This window comes from Pezoporus occidentalis, unplaced genomic scaffold, assembly GCF_034315485.1.
Source record: "Pezoporus occidentalis ecotype Australia unplaced genomic scaffold, CSIRO_AGI_Poc_V1 ctg116, whole genome shotgun sequence".
Classification (NCBI taxonomy): Eukaryota; Metazoa; Chordata; class Aves; order Psittaciformes; family Psittacidae; genus Pezoporus; species Pezoporus occidentalis.
Window position 1 is genome coordinate 1,155,091 of NW_026912951.1, and position 27,299 is coordinate 1,182,389.

Below are 27,299 nucleotides of genomic sequence, written 5' to 3' on the forward strand. Positions count from 1 at the left end.
CTTTTATTTACTGCTAGCATTTCACAGAGACTTTGTTCACTGTTTCATGGGGACCTTCTGGATTACTGGTTTGCACTACCAAAGACAAAATCTGATATCAGTTCCTGGCACTGCGCTCCAGACGTTTCAGCTCAAGAGCCACCAGTGTGAATACCAACAGTTCAAACGACTCACACCTCCCCACAGCAAAGCCTGTGCTTGGCATAACAGCAGCTTTTACAGGATTAGAGCAAAGCCCTTTTCTGATATTCATGACGGAAGGGAGGCTACCACAACTAGGGCTTCCGACAGCCTTCCCCACAGACCACTACTAGAAGCACAGCTCCACAGGTAAAACTCAGGTGCCAAGCTACTCTGCTGTATGGGCTTTAAAAACACTGACCAGTTTATGCCAGAGAGGTTTGAGGAAAAGGTGTAAGGGAAAGCAAGGGGAATTAAACAGCAGTACTGAGTTACATAGCTTTAGCTTCTGCAGTGTACATGCAGAGTAGGGTCTTCTGCCACAGACTGCCCTTGCCCTAAGGTAAGGTAAGAAACATTTATTAGGCATTTATCTTCTAAATATAAGGTAAGAAATAAAAGGTACATGCATGAATGAGGGAGTTAGCCTTCAGTATTATTCTTTGCCAGATAACATTTATGGTGGGTAAACTATATGTTGGGCATGGAGATTGGCTGTACTCCATACCATGTTGTCCTCAGAGTCAGCTAACGCTTGAAGAATACGGATGGGACTCAAACTTTTCTGTAGAAGTGCCAGAGAAGGCACTGATTATTTGAGTTTATGCAGCAGCTTCCCTGGAGCATGCAGATTGTTACTGTTCTGGCACCTGGGTACTGCAAAGCAACCTCCCCTTCACAAATCTGCCTGTTGCAGCCCAGGCAAGACTGAAGAGTGCAACCACAGCAGCTGCCTTCTAATGGAATCTGAATTATCTTTTTGCTAGTGGTTAATTGGTTTCTATGTTCTAGAAGAAAATGTGTTCTTTTTGTACCGGGTGATCTATGACATTTGGGAGCACGTATTTTAAACTGCTAGTTTGTTTTAGAGAAATGGTAAGAGTGAACCTAAAGGACAAATGATTGGAAATGCCTGTAATCCCAAGAGCTGACACAACTGCTGGGAAATTGTGGACCTCAAATCAGCTGTGCTACAGAATATGATGAGTTCCTATTTTTCCCCTCTTCAGCAGGCTTAGTAGTGAGATTTTACAATGAGAAGAAAGCAATCTGCTTAGCTGAACTGGGATTTCATCTCCTTCCGTTGCATCTCTGACTATACACGTCAGCAAGTAAGTCTCAGCTCTGTTCAGTCTCAGTCTGACCTCTGTACTAACTTGATTTATTGTTTTAGTTCTCAAATAGTATATTACACTATACCCCAAAGGGTCTGATTAGAGCTGGCCAGTATTTTAAGGATTTATGAGGGGCATCTGGGATTGTGTAGCATACGTGTTGTGTCACTGCTGTAGGAGGAATCTGCATTGATCATACCAGCATGCTCCAAGACAAGAGCGTGTCAAATTCCAATAAGCTTTACTTCACAAACCTGATTTGACAGGTGGCCAGGCTTGCACTGGGACTGACCATAGTTCTCATGGTGGGAATAAAATAAAACAGCTGGATTGCCTCTAACCATTGCATTATGAGAGGATTTCCATTACTTTCTCTTGTTCTATTTCTATCTTGCAGTGCTTAAGGAGGTGTTTATCCTTCCCGGTTCTGTAGCCAAAAACCTGGGCAACAGGAGCTTGCTATCAGCTCTGTGGTTTATCTTTCTGCCAGAAGATACTGGTGAGAAATACAGGCTACTGAAACTAGTCTTGTAAACCTCTCCAAGTCCTACAATGGCTATCACATTGCTAGAAAGGCTCAGATCAGAGAGGCTGGGATAAGAGAGAGAAAGAAAGATGAAGAAACAATTAGAAAGACTGCAATTGTTTTTAAGCCATAATGTCACTTCATTTAATGAGGGATTGTGCTACTTTTTCTTTTAGGGTATCTCTAAAGAAGGGCTTCGCAAGCACCAAAAGAAAGGTATTAGGAATAGAGCACGGTGATACAGTTTCTGTGTCCTTGGTTTGATTTTGCATGTTCTGAATTCTGTTTTGAGCCCAAAGCCAAAAGCTGCTGAAACATTCCTAGGAAACCTTGTCCCCCATCATGGAAATCCAAACATGACCATGACTTCCACCATGTAACGCAAGCTGCCCTTGACTCACTGGAGGTGGGCACAGCTTTGAACCCAAATTAAATCTGAGGGTGACTCCCTGCCCAGGTTCAGCTATCACTAGCAGCATTTGGCAGCACTCTGCCCCTGGGTTGCCTCCCAGCTCAGACTTGTAGAGAGATATAGCAAAATCACTTACCATTTCCACCTGTGCAGTGGAAACAGAGTGTCTTCCTCACAGGCTCACTGTGATAGCAACTATAAAATGCATTCCAGTGCTCAAGAAACACCATGGAACCGTGGCTGCCTACCTCCTGCTGTTCTCCTGTCTCCTTCCTAGCAGGTTACTCAACCCTCAGGCTATGCAGGCGTAGGGATATGTGTCTGCTTGTCTCCTGTAAGTTGGGTAGCACAGAGCTATCTTTGTGGTGCTGGCAGAGACCCCAGGACACGAACAAAGAACAGTGAAGCTGCCAATGCCCCCAAACAGAATAGACCCCAGAAAAAGCCTTTATATTGTTTTTAAGCTAGAACATACCAGAGCCAGTCACAGGGGAGGAGGGCTTTGTGTTGTGCCATCCTTTTGGTTAAAACCATGGGGCAGAAACCATTCATTTGTGCTGGGATTCTTTGAATTCCGAAGCTTGGTGTTATCAGCACTGTGCTGGAGGACACTGCTACATTAGCTGTTGTTACAGCACCCTCATTCACCTTCAGATGTGGCCTGCTAAATGCTGGTGGGAGCACAGGACACCAGCCTAAGGGACTGCATTACAACAATGGTTCTGAGCAAAGCACAGCACAGGAAATTCCTTGGTCTCTGCTGAAGCAAGAGACAAACATGATTTCTGCCTCAGATCATTTTGAAGGTGACCCGGGAAAATTAGATCAGGCCACACAGAGTAAGCCTGAAGAGTAAAAGCACAGCTGAGGGGCTGGAAACAGCACCTAAGAACGTTTTGCCCTTCTCTCACTAAGCTAGATGCAGAGTGCCCAGCAACCCATCCATGGCTTTCTTGTGTTGTGCTCGGTTGGAACTGCGATGTCTGGATCGACACCCCTTGCAAAGTAGACAGTATGTGAAAGAGTGTAGTAGTAGGGCTTTTTGGCAGCTGCAGTTTCACCCCAAACAGCCACAGAAAGGGAGCAGAGAATGTACCCTGTGGCGTACAGCACGAACAGGCTCTGCTTCCCACACAGCGACAGTGCTGAGGCTGAAATGCATCACCTCAAATGTGAGCCTCCAGTCCACTGGATCTGCTTCAGAGAAATAGACTCAGCACATTTCAGCCAATCTGTGAATAAACCCAAGCTTGTACCTCTCCGCAGGGTCATGCTGTACTAACATCATCCAGTAATGAGAGCACCACACGCTCTCTGCAACTGCAGGCTGCAAATACTGGGAAAGCATTACTAAAAGTCATGAAAAAGCAACTAGGGTTTTTGTTGTTCAGGGAGGGCAAAGGCTTTGGAGTGGCTGTACCAAAACACCAGTGTTGGCCAGACAGCCCAACTGGTTACTGGCACCTCCAATAGGAAATTAAAGGAGCAAACATTACTCCTGATTTACAGCAACCTGCATCAGCTTGCCAGCCTATCTTTCAGAAATGTTTCAGCCTTTGAGTTTTTCAGTAATCTTCTGAAAATTCTGAGGCTGTTTCCAGAAGGAAACACAATTTACCCATTCAAATCATCCTGGCTTTTACCTTGGACAAGTCATTACTGGAGGTAGTAGAGACACAGTGATCCTACAATCCTTGCACCCAGTAGAGATAGCCTTAACACAGAACTGAATTTTAGGCAAGCTTGTCTTCAAGTAGGAGCATAGGGATAGCAAGAGTGTCTCATGAATGTAGCATGTCCAAGAGCTGTTTAGTGCTACAATATGGTAAATGGGGATTCTTGTTGTCTCAAAAGGGAGTGAAAAATATCAGTACTGAATAGAGGAAGGAGTTACAGACTGTCAGAACTGATCATTGGTCAACTATGATGGCTGAAGTACATTGCAGAAGATGACACTAGCAATGATATTTGATGTAAGAGCTGTAGCCTGGCAGGGAGGTAGAGAGATTCTCAAATATGGGCATGCTATTGCAGTAACAAATAGCATGGAGATGTGGTAGATGGACCAGCTTTGACTGTCCTTGAGTCATACTACTGTCTGACTCATATGCAGTGTGTCCGATTCTTTACCAGCTCAGGTTGGGTTAATGGGTGTAAGGATGCACTTGGCAGCTGAGAACACAGGAGTACCAAGCAGCTCCAAAGGGACCGGTTTTGCAGCTGAACTTCTCTTCTCACAGCCAAAAGCCCCCACATCTTTGCTGGGACTAGGGCTGGAGGGGAACCGACTTCCCTTTGCTTGCTTGCCAAGAGGTCCCTTAGAGCTCTGCAGTGCTCTCACTCCAGCAGATGACTTCATGAACACCTACTGTCGGGAGGAACACAGCTCCCTGCACGGCTTTAAATGATTGTGTTTCCCTGCATATGCCGATGACATCATTGCCACCTGAGGGCCCGAACTCTGGTCTTGGCAGGTAAAAGCCTTTCGGGTCACCTTACATTGGGGTTCTTGCTTTAGATGCATATTTATGTAATGATTGCTAGATGGCTGTAATTACATGACTGTAAAGCACCACCTAAAATGCACTAGTAATAAATTCTTAATAGCTAATGCTATAACAAGCAGTTACAAAAAATATATCATAACATGCAGATTGTTAACAGTGGCTGGGCCTGTTTAACGCTCAGTTTTAAATAGTTAACAATGCACACTATTAAAACGGCATGTAAAATTTGTAACTAGTAAATAAAAGGTCCGATTCAGCAACAAAATACAACCAAGCTTCAGTGGTAAAGAAGCCACAGAAAAGCTTGGGGTGGATGAGCCATCTCCTCTTATCTGCAGCACTCTTCTGGTGGTACTACCTATCAGCCATAGTTTCTGCAAAGCATACTGCATGTGCCCTTACCCTGCATGGTGTCCTCTCTGTCTTGCCTCAGAAACATGATTAGGAGCCCATTTATGTTACAAAAATGCAACTCTGTCCAGAAAACCCTTAGTTTTGCATTCCATGAGTAAGGGGTGGGTCAGGCCATTTAGCTGCCCATAATTTTACCTTCTCTTACACAGTCAAAGCTGCAGTGTGGGCAATATTTCTATAGAGAGGATTTCCTGTGGCTAAAGAATAAAATAAATATACATGCAAGACCAAGAAAAATGAGCAAAATCAGCAGGTGGCCTGGTTTTGCACGTTTGGTACAACATTGCTGCACATGAAAGGATGGCTGCTTCTGTCCAGCCAGCACCAGGAGCCACACACATGGATGGCAAATACAAGTGTACTAATCAGCTAATGACAAGAGAATGTTTTACAGACAAAAGTGAGGCCACCCTGCCTTGGGGCCGGCATGACTATGTACATCCTGAAAGAGTCAAGGCTCTTGCCTTGACTGTCAAGTAAGGTCTGAGCCCTGCTGGCTGGCCCACAGACTTGCTATGAAGAAATTAGACATTTTTGAGGCTTCTGAGGCCTGGCAGCCTGAAACATCATTGGAAGCTGTGGTAAGTTCAGCATATTTGAGAACCAGGATGGGCTGATTAATTTCTTCCTTACATCTGAGTAGTGCTTTGCATCAGAAATTTGATTTGCTTGGATGTCCCACAGAGGAAAATTCTACTTGGACAGAGGAGAGGTGTCATGATCCCTCTTCCACTTAGGGCAGAAAATTTGGTACCAATGCAATACTGAGGGGAAAACCCCCTATCAGATAGTTGCGTTTCCTTGTGCTCCTCAAAGCTTCCTGATACAGAGATTAGTCTACTCCTCAGCACAGGAGCTGCATCATGGTCTGTAGAAAGGAAGTCCACCTAAATGGATTTTGCCAAGTCACACCAAGTGGGTGCCTTACCCTAAATGTATAGCTGAGTTAAAGTTGTGGGTCTGGAAGCCCCTACTAAATTTGGAAGTGCTGTTCAGATTACATCCTCCAGCTGCTGGAGAGATTTTCTTACAAACAGTTGGCTACTCAAATACTTCGTGCCTCCATGAAAACTGCCTCTATCTCAGCTTTCAAGTCCAGCCAGCCCTACCTCAGTCATCGCTGTATTTGATTCATACTATCTATATCCTAGAACGCTCCTAGCAATTGATAAATTATGGTTCCAGCGAGACTATCAGGTTAAACATCAAGGAAGAAAGAATGATGACAGTAATACTTGTCATTTGTGCAGAGATGTAGCAACACAAACCCTCTCTAAAACATATGTTATCTTGGAGGAATCTTTCCAAGGGATAGGCTTTCTGAGAAGCATTTATGGCTTTTGAATGCGCGATAGGAATGAACTTGACATGACCTACTTTGGCCAAGCCCTGGGCTTCAGCCTGGTCTTTTACCACCACAAATCAGCCTATTTGAAGTGCAGTCAGACTGATATCTTCACTGAGATGACAAGGTTACAGCACATACTGGCTTGAGAAAAGCAGGATGTAGAGCATATTGTTCTCAGGATTTAAAAATTCAGAAGTATTTTTACTAAAGCCAGAGGAAAATGGCTATATTTTACCTATACACAAAAGCCAATACAACGACTAGGATGATTAAAATATTCAATACATCATTGAAATGAAAGCACTGACATCCTTACATTATACTCAAATCCCTCCTTTATCTTGGCATTAGAAAATGCAAGGAAAAGCAGAGAATATAAAAGCTTTCTACTAAATATCCTAGACACAAGAGTTGGTTTTTCCTCCTGACTTCCCACAGCATCATACTCCAGGGCTTTGTGTTGTGCCATCTCACCCTTCACACCATCCTCTCAGCTTAATCTCATACCAGTATAATGCCAAACTGTCAAATTACACTGACTTTTGAGTTTGTTCTTGTTTAAATACTGTGGTGTTGGAGAAGTTGAATAAAAGGTGGCACATGTTTCCAAGGACTGAGATACTGGGGCCCTTCCCTCAAGCACAGCACTGAACAGCACTTACGGATAAAGCTGTAGTCACTGAACAAACTGAAAAACAACCAAGGTGTCCACAGTGTATGCAATCCACAGGGGCATTCACTGCTCGGAAGAGAAGAAGCCTGAACAGTCAGGAAGAAGATTCTCTCTGGGGCCTCTTACAGGACCACTTTCCTTTCTTCTTGTGTTAGTCTCCTCTATAAGGAACCATTGACCTGGCTGCTTTCATAGCCTAACTACAGCAAAGGCACTAACCGGCTTCCAGAAAGGCAGCTACAGATGCAGGCATGGCACAGTGATATGTATGGCCTGTGTCATACCCTAGGTCACTGTAGATCAGCAGAATGACCTTCTGCTCTGTGATAGGCTTCTTTGATTGCTATTCTCCTGCTAGTCATAATTAAGGAAATTCTATTACAGAGTTCAGATACAATTACAGTTGTAGTACAAACCAATCCCAAATTAATCTAAATATAATGTTAAATTTCTCCTACGCGATTGAATAATTACTGCAATACAACTCCAGTAGGGCAAAGATCAGGAACATTTCATATGAATATCATTCAGAAACTGGCATTTTAAAATTGTATTGCTCATTCATACGACACACATCACAGAAACAGATCCCTTACAAAACGTGGGTATAGAAGAATTGAGCTGAGATCATTAAAAATGTATTTAAAAATGAAGAACAACCACATTATTACATATAATTATTTTCCTTTCACACTAATTTGTTTTAATCTATTCATGCTCCTTATAAAACATTGCACAAAATTTTAATCGTAGCATTGTTTTCCTTAAATATGTGCATTTCAGTAAATGACACTTGCATGTATAAATTTAGTGAGTTAAAACATTAAGCTGGTGTTAGAACTGAGCAGTCATTTACTCAGGAAAAAATTGCCTTGTTTTCATGTCTGTGAATTTTCTATGGAAAGCTATTATTTTTTTCAGTGTATTCATTATTCAACATATTAGTTGAATAGTCCTACAGAGACTTTTCTGCTTTTGAATCATTCACAGCCTGTTAGTTCCAATTATTTCACATTTGAAATCTGAACCCCAGTCCTTCCTTTTTATTGGACAGAGTTTACATGAACTGATACTATTCTCCACGAATAAAAATAATGTGACCAGAATGCAGATTAGATGTTTTGTACACGGCATCAGCAGTTCATGTCTGTGTTTCAACAGAAGTAAATTTCTCAGCTATAATACAAGATCAATGTGAGCACAAGCTGAAAGTCATCTAAAGACAATTCCAAGAAGCACACCTGTCTTACGAAGACCGTAATTCTACAACTTTCAATATCCAACAAACAAACAAACAAAAACCCCCAACAACTCTGAAGAAGCACTTTTCCCAAGGTGTGCTGTACCTCAGTTGTCCATCCAGCTGTTACAGGGATGGAGTTACGAACCTGGAGAGCACAGCTCCCACAAGGGCAGGGCGAGTAAGTTGCTGCCTGTCCCTCCCCAGCTGAAAGACACAACATTACCAGGGCTTTTGGGCAGTACCCATAAAAGTGTTTCTCCACTCCCATGAGGCTTAGGAAAACAAGGCTGACAGCAGCCTTCAGTCCTGAAAATCAAAGTATTTATATGGTGGAGAGGGTGAGTACTAAATAAGAGAAAAACCCAAAACAATTGAAAGCAGTTTTGTAGGGAGTAAGTGCCTGCCCTAGCGTGGTCATTAGCCACACTGCAAAGAATGAGATAGATACATCAAAAAGGGGAATATTTGCTGCAGATATTACGAGGCGGGAAGGAGGCTGTTATTCTTGAAAGTATTTAAGGAACTCGCAGATGGCCTTACAGACAGGACACAGGAAATGGAAGTCCCATTTCTGCTGCAGACTTCCTATATGGGATCAGAGAAATCATGCCTGAGATTACAGACACAGTAGAACTGGGGTGGTGAGTGTGAAATCAGCTACCAAAATCAATAGGAGATGTCCATTCCAGTATGGGAATTCCTCCATGCCTCCTCTTGTATAAAGCCATCCAAAATGGGCAAGAACATCTGCTTTTGTTTTCACAGTAAAAGTTGACACTGGAGGAGATATGCACATTTGGGAGGCAAGCACATTTCACAGTAGAGCTTTTTGTAATACAAGCAATACAAAACTATCCTGGGAACATCATTATTTGGTGAAAGTTTACTGTATTTAAGAGGACAAGGCTGCCTGGGAAGGTAGCAGAACAAGGTATACCAAAACAGCAGAGTCTCTCTTGGCAGCTGGGCCACAAGGCAAACCACCCCCAGTGTATGGCAGATGGGTGGCTTCTAGTCAGCATTCAGTGGCCTAACACTGACAAGACAGCCACCGCTTCCCTCCATTTCTGTGAGCATTTCAGGGACTTAGTTGCTCCATTTCTCTTTCAGCAAAACTATGCATTGATATAAAGGTGCAATGAGCTGCCAGGGCAGGCTAGTTTCTCCCTGTCTTTGTGCATGCAAACCCAAGTATTTTTAGACAAAATTACACCAAAAGGTGAACTTTGGGCTAGTGAACGTACCTTGATGGGAAACCAGGAAAACCTTTCACCACAGTAGTGTTTGGAAAGAAATTGTCAGTAGGAGTGCTTGAACATGATAGAGATGTTCAGCAAAAAGATGGAAGATTTCAGGTTTGCTGTCCTGGACTGTTCTACCCCAAACCATCCCTCTAATTGTTTATGCAAAAGTCATTCAAGTAGACAGTTCCAGAGCAAGACTTTGATTCAGTGGCTACAACTTCACCTATGTCCTAAACAGATGCTTCTGTTCTAAAGCTGCATGAGTTGACGGACTTCCTAATATCTCTGTAATGCAGATGCTTGACTAATGTTTAGAACATAGAAGAAGAAATGCTTTCTTAAAACAGAACTCTGGTAAAAATAGAATTTCTATTCCCCTCTTAAAAAATCCTCCCAGCAGTTCAAATCTGTATGTAACAGAAGGAACTACTATTTCAAAAGAGATGTCCCACGTGGGAACAGACATAAACTGAAGCCTAAAAAAGTGGTTTTTCTTGTAACTGAAGCACTTATTTCAAGATCAGAAATGGGATTGCTCTTGGAGGGGGCAGAGAGGAGAGCAAATGAAACAACCTGTGAACAGGTTAATGCTCATATGAATGGCAGCTGGAATCACTGTAACTTACTCAGGTAGATCTTTTCCTACAATGAACATTGTTCATGAGGACAAATATGACTGGTATCACAGTATCACAGTATGCTGGAGATTGGAAGGGACCTCAAAAGATCATCTAGTCCAATCCCCCTGCCAGAGCAGGAACACCTAGATAACGTTACACAGGAATGTGTCCAGGCGGGCTTTGAATGTCTCCAGGGAAAGAGTCCACAACCTCCCTGGGCAGCCTGTTCCAGTGTTCCGTCACCCTCACTGAGAAGAAGTTCCTTCTCAAGTTTAAGTGGAACCTCTTGTGTTCCAGTTTGCACCCATTACCCCTTGTCCTATCATTGTTTGCCACTGAGTAGAGCCTGGCTCCATCCTCGTGACACTCCCCCTTTATATATTTATAGACACTTATAAGGTCACCCCTCAGTCTCCTCTTCTCTAAACTATAAAGACCCAGCTCCCTCAGTCTTTCCTCATAAGGGAGATGCTCCACTCCCTTAATCATCTTGGTTGCCCTGCGCTGGACTCTCTCCAGCAGCTCCCTGTCCTTCTTGAACTGAGGGGCCCAGAACTGGACACAATATTCCAGATGGGGTCTCACCAGGGCAGAGTAGAGGGGAAGGAGGACCTCTCTCGACCTACTAACCACCGCCCTTCTAATACACCCCAGGATGCCATTGGCCTTCTTAGCCACAAGGGCACAGTGTTGGCTCATGGTCATCCTGTCGTCCACTAGGACCCCCAGGTCCCTCTCCCCTACACTGCTCTCTAGCAGGTCGTTCCCCAACCTATACTGGAACCTGGGGTTGTTCCTGCCCAGATGCAGGACTCTACACTTTCCCTTGTTATATTTCATCCCGTTATTCCCTGCCCAACTCTCCAGCCTGTCCAGGTCTCGCTGGATGGCAGCACAGCCTTCTGGCGTGTCAGCCACTCCTCCCAGCTTAGTGTCATCAGCAAACTTGCTGATAGTACACTCAATTCCCTCATCTAAATCATTGATGAATATATTAAATAATACTGGTCCCAGTACTGACCCTTGAGGCACTCCACTAGTTACAGGCCTCCAACTAGACTCAGCCCCATAGACTACAACTCTCTGGCTTCTCTCCTTCAGCCAGTTCGCAGTCCACCTCACTACCTGGTCATCCAGTCCACACTTCCTCAATTTAGCCGTGAGGATGCTGTGAGAGACTGTGTCAAAGGCTTTGCTGAAGTCAAGGTAGACCACATCCACCGCTCTGCCATCATCCATCCACCGTGTTATTTCCTCATAAAAGGCTAAGAGATTGGTCAAACATGATTTCCCCCTGGTGAAGCCATGTTGACTGCCCCTCATAACCCTCTTATCCTTGATATGCTTTAAGATGGCACCAAGGACAAGGTGTTCCATCACTTTCCCAGGGATGGAGGTGAGGCTGACCGGTCTATAGTTACCCGGGTCCTCCTTCCTGCCCTTTTTGAAGACCGGAGTGACATTTGCCTTCCTCCAGTCCTCAGGCACCTCTCCCGTTTCCCAAGACTTGGTAAAGATGATGGCGAGTGGTCTAGCAATGACTTCCGCCAGTTCCCTCAGCACCCGCGGGTGCATCCCATCTGGACCCATGGATTTATGGACGTCCAGATTGCTCAACTGATCTCTAACCCATTCCTCATCGACTAAGGCAAGTCGCTCCGTCGACCTGACTTCATCTAAGGTCTCAGGGGTATAGGGCTCTTCAGGACTGCCTGCAGCAGAGTAGACAGAGACAAAGAAGGCATTCAGTAACTCTGCCATCTCTGCATCTTCTGTCACCAGGGCACCCATCCCGTTCATCAGTGGGCCTACATTGCCTCTGGTGTTAGTTTTGTCTGCCATGTACTTGAAAAAGCTCTTTTTGCTGTCCTTGACCCTTCTTGCCAGGTTTAATTCTAAGGAAGCCTTAGTCCTCCTAGCTGCCTTCCTACATCCCCTAGCAGCAGCCTTATATTCCTCCCAAGTGGCCAGCCCCTCCTTATGACCTGTAAACTCTCCTCTTCCACTTGAGCATACCCAGCAATTCCCTAATTAGCCACACAGGTCTCTTGGCCCTCTTCCTTGACTTCCTACGTGTCGGGATGCTCCGATCTTGAGCACGGAAAAAGCAGTCCTTGAATGTCAACCAACTATCTTGGGCCCCTTTTCCTTCAAGCAGCCTTGCCCATGGGATTTTCCCTAGCAATTGCTTGAAAAGGCCAAAGTTTGCCCTGCTAAAGTCCAGGGTTGCAATTCTACTTGGTATCCTACTAGTCCTACCACACAAGATCCTGAACTTCACCATCTCGTGGTCGCTGCAACCAAGGCAGCCCTCTACCCTTACTGCTTCAACCAGACCCTCCTTGTTAGTGAGGATGAGATCCAGCAGCGCTCCTCTCCTGGTCGGCTCATCCACCATTTGCAGGAGGAAGTTATCATCCACACACTGGAGGAACCTCCTGGACTGCGGCTGGGTTGCCGAGTGGTCCTTCCAGCAAACATCAGGGAAGTTAAAATCCCCCATGACGACCACGGCCTGTGACTGTGAGGCCTCTCTCAGCTGCCTGTAGAAGGCCTCGTCAACTTCCTCACCCTGATCTGGTGGTCTGTAACAGACACCTACAACAGTATCCCCCCTGCCAGCCTGCCCCTTAATTCTCACCCACAGACTCTCAACTCGCTCATCATCTGTCCCCAGACAGAACTCGGTTTCCTCCCGCACATAAAGAGCAACCCCACCACCCCGCCTGGCTGGCCTGTCTTTCCTAAAAAGGACATAGCCCTCCATGACTATATTCCAGTCATGTGAGCTGTCCCACCAAGTCTCTGTAATTGCCACCAGATCATAGTCTCCTGACTTAACACAGGTAACTCCTGACTGGTAACTGCTACTGGAAAGAATCAAAATACTCCTTACAGAGTTTCCCTGTTGAAGCTGACAACTAAGAGCTTACCAGTGAGTAAGATTTTTCATGACCAAATGCTACATTTGTAGCTACATTTACCCAACATTTCCTGCAGCATTACCTCTTTCTACAGGAAAGCAGAACTCAAACTGGCATATCGAGAGCTGGGCTGCTCCACTGCAATAACAACAGTGTCTACAATTCCACATAGTATGAACTTTCCCACTTCCTATAAAAAAATATAATCTTTAAAAATATAATTATGAACTTTTAATCAAGAGTTTGTCATACCTAGAAAGAGAAGTTGGGCAGTCAGGTCAAAATAAGCCACCTTAGGCCTTGAGCCTCGTAGTTTGCAAAAGCTTTCGCTTCCGATTTACCATAATAATGTAAAACCTTATTTTAGAAGCACAGGCATTGAAATCACAGCATGGGACTATGAGCCACTGGATTGTCATTGTTTAGATTGCAACAGTATTCCCAAGTCCAGCTGTGGCCTCTGCTGTGATAAGCTGTCAATGCACAAGAGAAAGACACCATCAGCCCCTGAGGTTGCCCTCTCACTTGCTGTGAGCCACTGTAACTGTGGGCAAGCTTTGTGAGGGGATAGGGGAAGGCAAGAGGAAGAGAGGGCCATCTCAGAGATGCCTCTGGCTTGCTGTGAATGTCTGCCCTCCACCCTTCAGGATGGCCTGGTACACCCTGTGCAGCGGGGACTTGCTGCACCCCAGGATAAGGAGTACATCAAGCCGGACGCCTGGCAGCTGGAGCCATCCTGGAACGCTGTCCCTGGAGGAGCTGCGGTGCCTGCTCTGGAAACACATCCCCTCCACAGGGCACGTGGATGAAGTCTGGCCAAACCTTTACCTGGGAGACCTGTAAGAGAGAGGGAAGGGTTGAAGGTGTTAATGCAACTCTTAATTCCCACCCAATTCTCCTTCACTTCATCCCCAACCCCCACCCCCCCCCCGAGTCTTTCACTCTGTGGAAAGTAAGTCCAAGTGTTGAGCAAGCCTGGACTGTGCATAGGATGCTGTAGCATAGAGAAAAGGCATCCTATCTGAAAAGAGTATTTCCTCTCCAGATTTCTCCTCCTCCATTAGTACTGAAGTCCCACACTACAAAAGCCTAGTGGGGCCATGGCACCAGTACTCAAGGCCATCATGCCAGAGGTAGGTAAAACAAGTTCAGCCTCATTTCTCCTCACACTAACAGATGGCATCAGTCCCCTGAACTGATGGATGCTCAGCAGAGGTGAGTTGTTGAGAAGGCAAACCAGAAAACTCTTGGCTTATGGAGAAATATCACAAGCACCAGCACCTTTTTATTTTTCATCAGTTGAGAAGAGCCACCTAAGCTGGCGTTTGGGAGAAATCCACAGGAAATCTGAAAATCAATTTCTTAATGGGTCATTTCCGTCTTGAACCGTTTTGGTGGACAGTTTGGACCTGATGAACCTGTCAGAAAATAGCCACTAGAGCTTCATGCAGTTTGTAACAAACTGCACGATCAGCAGCATGTTCTACCCTTCGTCATGCAGCGGGTGAATATAACCAACTGTCTTTCTTCCAGGCACATCGCTCGTGACAAAGAGCAGCTGAGCCGAATGGGCATCTCCCATGTTGTGAATGCCATTGGCAGGCGATCTCACATCAACACTGGACCCGAGTTCTACAAAGACCTGCCTGTGGATTACTATGGAGTAGAAGCGGAGGACAACCCAAACTTTGATCTCAGCATTTACTTCTACCCAGTTGCTCAACACATAAAAGCAGCGCTGAATTCCCCAAGAGGTAACTAGACCATCTGTGCATGTTGTGTATCTTCTGCATAGCAGCCATGTAGGGCAAGTTATCAAACAGTATTTGGCATAACCACCTGCAGATACAGGTAAGAATACCTTCGTTTGGGGATCTCCCAAATTAGCATCACACCTGCCTCCTGAACTGCCACAGAGTGGAAGTTCCCTTGTTCCCCTGAAACAAGGAAGGATGCACTGACAAGGCTTTCAAAGGGGCTTTCCATATGCCTAGTGCTATTGCTTAGCAAAAAAAACCCACCAAAATAGCAAGTATGTTTTATTATCTCTAGGGAAACACTGACCTGGGAGGAGACACATAGAGTTGATCTTTTCAAAGTAGCGATGGGGTTTAAAATACAGGCTAGGATGGGGTAAAAAGAGAAGGGCAAGTATCATACTTGAATAAGAGTCAACTATAATGCTGTGCAAGTCCCGCAAACACAGGATAGGGCAGAACTTGCTGGGAAGCAGTCCTGTAGAAGAGGACCTAAGCAACACCACCAGCCAGGAGATAATGCTATTGCTAGAGAGCATATAACCTTGGAATAGGAAAATAGCCTGCAAAAGCCTTGGACTTGCTAAACACAGGCCAAGTACAATACCAGAGGCCTGGAGGTAGTGGGGGATCTTATTATTAAGGACAAACCTTGGCAAAAGTCTCCACTGTGTCTCAAAACTGTACAGATACCCACTCAGACATGATTTATTAAGAGAACAGCTGTGCACTCAAACTGTTTTGCTTGCATCATGGTGAGCTTCAAAATCAATGAGAGTCCTAAACCACTAGCTACCCAGGTTAATCATGTGCAACTAGCAGAGCCGATCCATACCACACAAGCTAGGAAAGGGGGACACAATAGTGAAAAGTAGTGTGCCTCTGTGCTAGATGCCTCAGCTTTTACTGCTGTTTGGAGGGCTTAATCCATCCCATTAGACAGTATTTACCTTGATGCAACTGAGGGCTACATTTGGATTTCAAAACCACTAACATGTTTGGGGAACTTGGATCTGCACCCATTTCTATCGCTATTTGCAACTGAAGAAATTATTGTTGGTGCTCCAGAGAAAGGTAAGATCCAAATCTATTAATGCATGTGTAAGAAAAAAAAATGTTCCAAATCAATTGATAAAAGACAGAAAACACAGATGAATCCTGGTGGCCACAAAAGCAAACAAAACCAGTCCTTGGCAAGATGGTTGCCAGATACTGAAAGTTATGAGTGCAGAAGAAGTTAGGGCTCAAGGCATATTTATCCCTACTTCCCTGCTTTTAGATATTACTTTACTGAACTCCATATGGAAGCAGGGTTCTCGGAATGGAGACAAGGTGAAATTTAATCATACATAGTCCAGCTGTTGCTGACATTCATCATTTTAAGGGAAGTGCAACAGTTTAGAAAATATATAAACAAGATGTTCTGGAAGCATAATTTTCTGAGCTACAGAAATTTAGCAGCTAAATACCCATGACCTGTGCAGGGATGAGACAGGGAGGGGATTGTTACTCACATCATTTAGAAGAAAAGAAAAAATAGCATTTATTATAAGGAGTGATGCTGAACAAAAAATGATACCAGGTGACAAGAGGCCTGTTCATATTAAATTCAGGATGTAACAAGGTACTTCTGTTTGATTGAGAAGTCATTTAAAACTGCTTCTTAACTATTACAAACAAATTTAACATTTTTTTTTAATGCAATTATGTTATCTTTTTCACCTGGGAGGATAAGTCAAAGTTAAGACTGTATGCAGCACAAGCATACTTAAAACTCGTTAGAATCAAATACTCGTTAGAATTAAGTAAGAATCATTACTCCTATCGCACTTGAAGAAAAAATCTGATGCCTTATACCAGAAGTCCAGAAAACAGCTTGGTCAGATTTATTGCATATTTCCAGCTTAGCTGAACAGAATGTGTCTTTGGTGATATAAGGAATTTTTTTTTAAGGGAATTTCTTCAAACCTGGATGCCAGAGCATGAGCAAAAGGAAGCAGAGGAGCACGCACCCACATGCTCCTGATTGGGAGTTATTCCTTTACAGTGGTTAGTGGCTGCCTCATACCCTGAATGACTTCCTTCATCATCTTTGTGATACAGACTAAGAAATACATGCACTACAATTGCAGCCATACCATATAATCATTATTTTATGAAACCTGCTTCCTCGGCTGCCTTTCCTTCAGCACAGCCCTGCTGTTCTTTTGCCCACCTAACGGAGCTGTTTGGGAAGGCCCAGCCAAGAGCAAGCAGATACGCAATCTGCCCTCTTCTCTGCAAGGAAATCACAGACAGGGAAGTACTGGCCTTCTCCCTCATGCTCATGCTCAAGGGGCAACAACTTGAATACCAATCTTGCCATTTTGCACGGCCGTCTGTACAACCTGCTTTTTTCTGGAGCGCAGCTAAACCTAAGCTTAAATTAGGAGGGTTTGGTAAAGTCTAGTGGAAGAGGGAGGGAGAGAGAACTTGAGAGCATACATGAAAGCACACCATGAAAATTATTAAACTAACACCATCCAGAGAGACAGATTCTGAAGTAGACAGCTTCTCCTTTTACTGACCTTCGAACATGTTTACAACAGGCAAGTTAAAATCATCCATTAAATTCCTGAAATGGCAAACCCTCTCAGAGGCATCTCCTTCTTCCACTTCACCAAAGAAAATCAAAAGCCAGGCTTCCTCTCCTGCTGCCTTCTTGGTGGTAGTGATTATGAAAGAACCTGAACTTAGGAGAAGAAGGCTCCCCTCTCTTGACTCTGCTGCAGGAGCATCACATACTTCAGTTTGACCTCCCACACTCCAGCAGGTGACAGCCCTTACCTGTTCCAGGAGGCGTAGGAAGAAGGGACACGGCACCACTTAGATCTCTCTGTAGGCTGCTTGCTATTTTCAGCTGTGACACAATAGACACTTGAATAATCAAGAAAAAGACAATTGATTCTGCACCTGGCTACAGGATGGTGGCTAAAAGGTAACAGGAGATGAGAAAACCACAGTGGAGCAGGAAGAGCCCCTGGGGCCCTCCAAGCCCACCTGAGCTCTCCTCCTGGTGAGCAGCATAATTCTGCTGGATTCAATGGAATGAGGGTAGCTGGGGTGCTCACTCCAGATGACAGATCTCGAGCCTGGTCTTATGCCAAATCGAATCCATGCTGCAATAAAGCAAAGGCTAGCTCAGGACATTTAGCTCAGTTAATGATGAGTGCAAAAGAACAATAAGATATTATGCTTTTTAATGACTGATTTGTTCAACAACATTGAATTTCCCAACTTGAATTTGGCCAACAAACTTGAATGTGCAAACTTTATCCCTAGTGCAAACCATTTGATGTCAGTGGAGTTACAGCAAGCATGAGCTGGATATAATATCCATAATCCGTTGTTAAAAACCAAGTGTTATTGTTCTGCACAAATCCCAGGCAGATGACAGTTATTGTCTGCCTCTGCTAAATGCAGCTTGAGATGTGCAATGCAAAATTTCAAGTAAGGATTGCAAGATTTAATAATGGCAGAAGCTAAGTGCCCCCACTTCTCTTTAGTTAATCCCATTATTCCTAAGGGATCCTGTTACACGCTCAGAGAGAAGGTTGCAACATGGCCCTCTAATGTGGGATCAGTCCAACTTCTCTTTGCACTGTATGTTAAAACAAATGGGGACAGGGAAGGCACAGTTGGAGAATGCTATGCTCGCGGCATAGATTGTGTGGTACAGAAGATGTGGTTATAACTTCCTTGCCCACCCCATGACAGGGGTATGCACCACGACTGCCTCTGCGAATGCTGCTTTCCCAGGCTGTGGTCCAGCAGCCACCCGGGAACCCGAGCCTCCCGTGAGAGGCTGATGCCACACATGTTACCAAGCCCACTGCAGACAGCCCACATGGTGCAGACATGCTTCAGGCGCTCGTCAAATGCAGTATATCATGGTGGGTTCAGAGTGTCACTTAACCCATTTACAGATACTGCTAAGAGACAAGGGCCTGAGCCTGTAAACAGAACCAAACAGCAACACAGCTTTTGTTTCCTGACTCAAGTTTAACATTCAGTTTGTTTGCTACAAATAATCACATAGTAAATTCAAATCTGCTTTCATTAGAGCAATTTTACATTAATTAAATCATTTCACATGACTGATTTATCTGTAACAAACAGTCATTTTATTGTCAGTGTACCAGCATTTATTGTAACCTCTGTGCATGGTGAAACAAAGGCTAACAATGTGGAATAGATTCTGCACGTGTGAAAAAGATAATATACCTGCATCCTCATGGGAACCAGTGTCTTAGAGAGCCATGCAGATAAGATTCAAGGTCAATAGTTGGGGCTTGTCCAGGTGTTGATCTAGGAGAACTCTCTTGAAGTGAAGATAAGCTAGAGATGCAAGGAAGAAAATTCAGTGTGCTCTTACTCACCACCTCCTGCTCCCAGATACAGAGCTAGATATAAACCATTAGAGAGCCAGCCTATACAAGCAGGGGCTTGGAATTTATTCTGCTTTCTGTGCCCCTAACAAAACCACTCAGCAGCAGCATCCTTATCTGTACTCAGCTCCATCTTCAGTTCCAGACTGCAGGTGGTGCCGAGCATTTCCCAAGGCAGAAAGCTCCATCTGGGTGGAAAAAAAATGGACCCAACAACAACTTTACAGAAATGAGGTTCAGGACAAGTGTCCTGTCCCCTGTCCAATTTCCAGCCAAACAGATTCAATTTTGAAATATTTACTGACTCAAAATCAAATCCAACATCAAGACCATCCCTTTCTGTTGTTTTTTCTTTGTCTCCCCTCCCTTCCTGGTGCAGTTGTAGAGTGTGGGCAGCTTAGAGATTTTCAGACCAGCCCCTGGCACTATGTTGCAGTCAGGCTTACTGCAGACTAGTGAAGCATGCATTTTCCAAAGACTTTTTGGTCTCAGCCCTATTCACAGTATTTGTCAAAGAGACATTCTGCTCCTGGTTTCTTTACCAGGAAAATCTCAGGACTGGGTTATTTGGGTCTGAAGTGCCTCCTCTGGGGAAGGTAATTCGACATCCATATCCCACGAGGCTGATGTGAAGGCTAATGAAAAACATTGAAAGCACACTGAAAAAAAGTCTAGTGAAAATTCAAATTAGCATTATCTTTAGCAGGGGTGCAAAGCTTTTCTCCACACTGCCATGAAAAGTAGGACTTCACTTCCAAGAATCCCCATGGAGTTAATGGCAGTAAATTGTATCTCAGTAAAATCCTGTGAAGCTGTATCTGAATAGGAAAACACAAACAGAAATCACTTGATCTTCTAATTCTGCAAAACTGACATGATGCTGGAAAACCCTTTTCCTTCCCCCAAAGGTTTTGACACCCAGTCCAGTCTGCTATCACAGGAGCTGTTTTCGCTGCTTCCTTGGTGACTATATTTGTCCCTTTATTTCTACTGAAGACATGTCTATCTTTAGGGCTGAGCTCAGATTTCTCATGCCAGGATAATGAAAGGTGGCTGTGTCACATACATTGTGGAATTCAACACTTCCCTCAACCTGCTGGCCAGAGCAGGTTTTCACAACACATGCTCGTGCTCTCTGAGCATGTGGCTATGCCATCATCATTAGTCAGAACTGGAGCAGTTGCTAAATAAATACCCTGTCACAAACAAAATGGGATTTAAGATTAAAAGCTGGGCACAAAGTACCCAGAATTAACACCCAGGAAGATGGGGGCAATCAGTCTGAGGGTTTTGGCTGGATCTAGGCTTATCATCCAACAAGGGTATTTTTGTCTCACTCACTGCTAATAGAGAAATTAAGATGCTGTAAGCACAAACAAAACAAGGAATTAGCCCAGAAAAACTACCCATTCTTTGCACCCTTCCTCACATTTTAGAGAGAAGCAGCTTCTGAGACCCTTTATTCCATGTCCAAAGGGAAAAAAACAACCTGGGATGATTATTACCGATTTTCATTTTTTTCTGGATATAAATTGTGTTGTTGTTAAATTGCATTTGCTGCAGCTTTACAGTTGGTAAATGAGAGACCACAAATGTGACAGGCTAAAAAAACAAAGATAAAAAAAAAAAAAAGGCAGAAAAATCTTTGTTTCAGACTAGGGAAGATTGCCAGTCAAAAGGGTCCTGGTGTCTCCATGCTAAGACGACAACATTTTCATTCAGCTGCCTTAATGGGTGACAGAACTGTCCATTAGGTGGTCAGAAGTTCAAACCTGAGTCTAGTCTCTGTTAGTTTAATAATGCCCAGTTGCTGAGCTATGGGCTCTGTGAAAAGCCTAGATGTGACTGCAGAAAGGAAAGAGTTTTTTCAGGCATGGCTATAATTGAGCCGAAAATCAGAATTCTCTTTTTTCCAATTAAAGATTTCTCATTGGATCATACCTTTTTGTGAAGCTTGAATCATTTCACAACGTGTACAAGATGCAGGTTTTCATGTTCCAGAATGAGCTCTTTGTTCACATGCAGAGGGAAAGAACTACAAACTTGATCTTTTCTTCTGACAAAATTTCCTTTAATTTCACGTAAGACCATTTTAAAAAGTGTTTACCTCCTTCCAGCACGGGTCAGACACACATTAGACACCAGGAAGCAGTCATGATACAGACCTGCATTTCTCAGGCTGCTTCCATTAGCAATCACAGCAGAAAAAAGGAAAGCAAAGGAGACAGAAGGAGGGAGATATACTCTTATATCCCTGGAAGGTCTTCCCTGAAGCTCGCTCACAGCAACATGGGAGGACTCATGGTATTACTCTTAATGAAGATCCAGACCTCACACTGAAATCTCTGGGGAACTGGAGGCATGTCATGAATTGTTTCTCTAGTGATCACCTAATACAGAAGGGATTAGGTGATCATTAGGCATTAGGGAAGCATAGTGACTAGAGATGTACCGGGTAAGCTATAAAAATAAAAACCCATGAGCTGATGCAAATGGCACATACAAAGAGGAACGGTTCTTAATGGTACACACTTCCAACAAGGTCTGGGCAGCAGTGAGCACCCTCAGAAAGCATAAAGCATTACTACCCTAGGCAAAGAATTAAAAAGAGCTTGGGGAAAAAAAAACAGGAGTATTCCTGTAATAACAGCAAGCACTCCTGAGCACTTTTGAAATCCCAAGTTTCCAGGCCTACCGGTAGGAAGTAACCCGCCAAGGCTGCTTCCCATAGCATGGCCTTCAATTATGACAACTCGAAACTTTGCTAGCAAGCACATCACTCCCCAAACCACATGTGCAGGGGCACCATAGATGCAGGCTGGGCAGGAGGATGAAGGGCATGCCATCAGGCTGATAGATAAGCCCAAATATGGATCCCGGAATACAGCTACGAATTTTCTGTTCTCAGCCATTAAAAAATGCATTGTTCTCCAACCAGCACTGCCCCAGGTCTGCTCTGCAGGGCTGAGCACACTGGCTGGCTCGCTCAGCCTCAGTGTCAGCACCACTTCCATCTCTGCTCCAGCACAATAAACCCCACCATTTGGCCTCCTGGCATAATCCCATCTCTCTCTCGTTTTTTCCAGGCAAAGTACTAGTTCACTGCGGAATGGGAATCAGTCGATCTGCAACTCTTGTCCTCGCTTTCTTAATGATCTGTGAAGATATGTCCCTTGCTGATGCAATTCAGACTGTGCGTTCACACAGAGGGATCTGCCCCAACTCCGGCTTCCTCAAGCAGCTTTGGGAGTTGGATCTCCGGTTAGGAAGGAGGCAAGGCAGAAGAGCAGCACTCTGCTAGTGCCAAGGGGACATGGCTTTTGGCACCATACTGAGAGATGCTGCCCTCACTGAAGACAATGCAAGGATGCTGTTAAGACTACTCCATCCATAGCTGCTGCACTAAGAAACACCCTGGGAGATGGCTGAGCATGTACAAGCTCATAGGAATTTAGTATGTGTTTTTTGGATAAGCCTACTAATTAGAAAGAAAATGAAATAAAAAAGGATTCAAACTGGCAGTTTTGCCCACCTGGGCCTTATTATTTAACTACCTGTTGGGCAGGGCATAGGGAGCAGTTGAGTTTTCATGCAGAATTAAAAGGCACTACAGTCAACTTAAAAAAAGACTTTTTACTTGCTTAAAATTGCATTTATAATGCAAGAGGGAAAATGGCTAAACTAGTAAAAAGAGAAAGAAAGTATGAGGGTTTTCAGCAAATCTTTAACATTTCACATCCAGCTGGCTTAGGGTGAGACTTCAGGTTTTGCAAGCTGACATGCTCCTTTAGTCTGACACAGTGACACTAGTCAGGATCCAGCTCAGACCTTGGGCTCCCACTTTAAAAGCCATGGAGGCTCTTTCTGGGACCTCCACACGTCCTTTTATTTCAAATGTATGGCAAACACTCAGAACTTAAAAAGACCATGAAATCCTCAGGAGCCGACACTGGAGGTCCCAGCCAGATGCTGCACCCTGGGGCATGGCTATCACCAGCCTCACTGCTGGTCAAGAGGGAAGGAAGGTGGCCCCTTGCAAAGCAGGGGGCACGCTCAGGGCACGCTGCCCAACGGTGCACTGTGGGGCAGCAGCAGTGCCAGACAAACATCCTCCACTTGGCTTGCAACCAGATGCTCCAAATCACATTCCCCAAATTTCCCTGTTTTAATGGAAAACCAGAACTTAATGTCATTGTGTCAGAGCAAAAATGAGCAATGCCTCTAACAAATCCAAAGCAGCAGCTCTGCATTTCAATTACTCTTTTACGCCCAATTGGCCACATTTAATCTTGTGAAGAACTCTAAGCAGATATTTGCTTCAGTGCAATTACAGCCACATACAGAACATTGGCAAATGCAAACAATATAGAATTTCCACTTGACGGCAGATTAATTTGGTGTGATGTTTTCCCTTGAGAGGTCTTAAAGGCTTGCAGTTCTGAAAGTACCCTGCAGTTTGTATTTATAGCACTACGGATGTTGGATAGAAAGAGAAAATCATATACTCATTCTGAACTGAAGTTTCTTTTGCCTCCATACATTAAAAAAATTAACTGAGCATATCACACTTCCACTGCATTTCTCATAATGCAATATGGAAACATGATTTCCCCGCAGAGCCTATAGAGAAATTCACGTGGTGTTTCCATTTCTCTAAACATAGTAAGTAAAACACAAGCAATGCTAAAGACTTATTTCCTCTCAGGGAACAGAGAGATGGGTCTTCCTTGCAGAAAGGGTCCCATCCCTTGAGGCTGAAGTAAGTGGCCAGAAGGGAGGTCATAGCTATAATGATGGAAAAGAAAGAAAAAAGAAAAACAATCAGTGAACTTATAGATTTCACAGGCCTCTCCCTGGCCACCACAGCAAGGAGATTAGATTTCAGTGAGCATGGTGGTGGAACCACTCCTGGCACTTGAGCCTCCTCCACCTTGGTCTGTCTGGGGATCATTTTTTATCACAGACTACACTGAAGCTGTTTTGCAAGTAGTCTTTTTAGTTGCCTTACTAATCGCTGCCTTCAAGTCTCTGTAACTGAGCCTATGCCAAGCCAAATGGCACTACATTAAAGCAGAAGGAGCATATGAAACACAGCGGTCCAAAATCACTCTGCATTGAGCCCATCAGGACAGGTCATAATTCTCAGCAAGCTGCACATCTGGAAACATCTGTGGTTTGCAGGGTAGAACTTAAAGTGAGTAACTTCTCAGAGTGACCGAGTCTACATTTACCCCAGCTGAGGCCTGCTGGCCACTGCAGGACTATTTCAGCTGGCCATGGACAGCCATAAGTTCCCCTGCCATGTGTGACTTGCAACTGGGAGCAGTAAGTCAGGATGGAGCTGCAGCCTGCTGGGAAAGCCAGGGCACTGGCAAAGCAGGGCTGATGGCTGTATGTCACTGTTTTCACAGGTGGAAGCTTCCTCTTCAACCTGGAAAACCCTGACCAAACAATGAAGAACAAAAGGTCAGAAACACTGTCTCTAAGACAATAAAGTAGCTATTCAAGCCCAGGACAAAAAAATTCCCTTTCTAGAAGAGTCTGAGCTGGTTCCAGATTGCTGTAAATTTCAGACAATGGGAGGCAGGTCCCCCGTGCCTCGTTGCAGTTTCTCCACCCTTCAGCAGATGAGGATACCTGAGCCCACCATCACCTTCCCTCGATGCGAGCGCTGCAGCATCATGGAGGTGGCCTGGCAGGGACACAGGAGCAGGCTCTGTAGCTTATGACAATTAAGCAGTCCTAATTTCCAACCCACATGTATTGCACACTCAAATGGCTTATTGCCCTTGGGCTTAGTTAAGCAAAAGTGTCTTAGAATTACAGCTGGAGTCAACACAAAGAGATTGAAAACAATACTGGGGGTAGTTCCAGGTACACCTTGTGCTGCAATTTCAAGATCCAGAGTTGCTGACTTCTTGCAAGCCACCAGCTTGGCCCAAGAAACAAGGAATAGCTTTTTTCCACCACAGCCATCCCTGCTAACAACACAGCATTTGGCCCTGGCATATAGCTGTCAATTTGCTGCTGCAGTCAGGCAGAAGAAGCCCCACTCAGTCCCCTGCAGGTGTAGGGCCTCTGCTGTAATCACACTTGCCCAGTGCCATAGCTAAATATTACCTGCCAAAAGCAATGTCAGTTGAGATTGCAGGCAGGGTGGAAGTGATCAGAACAGCAGATTCAGATGCATTAATGGACAGAGCAGCGTTGATGTTGCATACTTCTTACCCAGCACAGAGCAAACACTGAGGTTTGTTTACACTTACCCATTGTATGTGCTTATGAAGGAGCAACCTCCTGCACTATGGTGGAGCTGGTGTACTTCCCACACAGTAAGCCTGTGAGGGAGGATGGATGTCTTAGACAAGGCACCTGGAGTTTCCTGAGCTGCAGCAGGATGTTTGGGGAAAAGCACAACAGGAGTGCTCTCCAGCCTCCAGAATTGGCATGAGAGCATGAGAGCAGTTTTCTCACATAAGATATCTTGCCTTCACCAGCTTTTCCTCCCAGACTCTCGGCAATGATAAATATAGAGGATATTGCTGCAGGCACGTCTGCACTGCGTTATTTATCCTTTGGATTTGCACTTGGGGTTTTATTTGTAAAAGGAAAGTGGGACCATAAATCTGCTCTGCAAGGAGCCAAGGGAAGAGAGGACAGAAATTTTCAACAAGTCGCATGGAAAAAGATGATGCCAACGATAGGTTTCCCATGAAAGAAATGTCAGCCAGGATACCCCCCAGGTACCCATGATGTGTAGTGGCAACAGCTAAGAGTGTCAGCCTATTTCTTGCAGGTGCATTAATTCATTCCTCCTTGCCAAGGTAGCTTTGGGGTTGCTGTAGCAAGGATGGCCCTCCTCTGGGACCTTCCTAATTCACAACTTTAGCCCTTTTTGTCTTGCCAAAAAGAGAAAGAGAGGAAGAGAGAGAGAGAGAGAGAAAATCTGAACTGGGACCAGAATAGACTTACAAAGCTGAAAAACTAAGTGTGGCAAAGACTGACTTGTCATGGTTGGGTACCAAGCCTAAGCTGACCACATGACAGAGTAACCATTTTGTTCATGACCTTCAGCATACACACGACCACTCTTTGAGTACAGTATCCTAAGTAACACACAGCACTTGTAGGTGAGGATGGAGGCAAGCAGGCTCACAGGCAGATCCCCTGGTCCTGGTGTTACATTGGCCTGGTTCCACTTGAGGCAGTGGCTCACACTTTTGCTTCAACTTCAGCACTGCTGCCCACGAAGAGCAGGTGACTTTCTTCTGCATAACCCTGATGTCTTGATCAGATCTGCCCTGCTACTGACAGCCCCTCCAGAATTACAAAGCACTGTCAAGTCCACCTGCCACACATAATCCTCCTGTTTTTTCTTGTGTTTTCCCAATAACAAGGCTGATCTACACGTTATTGTGAAGAAAGGCTTATAGCTTGTTGTTTTGCAAATGTACTTGATAGTCTAAGGTTTTAAGAGTATATGGAGCTCCTGAAGCCAAGTCAAACAGGAATCTAGGGCCTGTGAGGCTTTTAACGGTTAAGTTTTCTTTAGGCTACAATTACTTTGCTTAGAAACCAGACCCTTTGATCTGTTGCAGGAGGCTGCAGTTTAATAAAGTCACATAATTTGCTCTTTGCAATGTACTATTTGCAGTACAAGTATCATTGAGTTACACCACTCCCCCTCACTGCTGCCTCCTGGAACCTTGTCTGTTTATATACAAAAAGCACTCTCAGGAAGCAGTCCTAAAAATACCCGGCAATGTTAGCTGAGGACCTGGCTCTGCCTCTCCTCCTCCTGCTTGTGCCTCCATAACATCCTTCCATCATTTTCATGCTCAACAACCCCAGCTGTTCAAGCAACCTTATTCCTGTCTCACCCACTAGAAAAATCATCCTTTTCCTTCCT

General features: G+C 44.5%; 1 protein-coding gene across 3 annotated transcripts; it reads left to right on the forward strand.

Moving 5' to 3' along the window:
* The first annotated feature begins 1,330 nt into the window (after nt 1–1,330).
* On the forward strand, nt 1,331–23,948 carry LOC134174350 (dual specificity protein phosphatase 13B-like). 3 transcript variants are annotated; one of them, XM_062639252.1, is made up of 4 exons: nt 1,331–5,735; nt 13,854–14,045; nt 14,740–14,960; nt 22,477–23,948. In XM_062639252.1, the coding sequence occupies exons 2-4, from the start codon at nt 13,855–13,857 to the stop codon at nt 22,689–22,691; spliced, it is 627 nt and encodes a 208-aa protein (XP_062495236.1). In that variant the 5' UTR covers nt 1,331–5,735; nt 13,854; the 3' UTR covers nt 22,692–23,948. The 3 variants fall into 3 exon arrangements, 2 of the variants coding, with proteins under 2 accessions (XP_062495236.1, XP_062495242.1); XM_062639258.1 differs by lacking the exon at nt 1,331–5,735 and having other exon boundaries at nt 13,168–14,045; XR_009968615.1 differs by lacking the exons at nt 1,331–5,735; nt 13,854–14,045 and having other exon boundaries at nt 14,895–15,057; nt 22,477–22,615.
* The last annotated feature ends 3,351 nt before the right edge of the window (nt 23,949–27,299 follow it).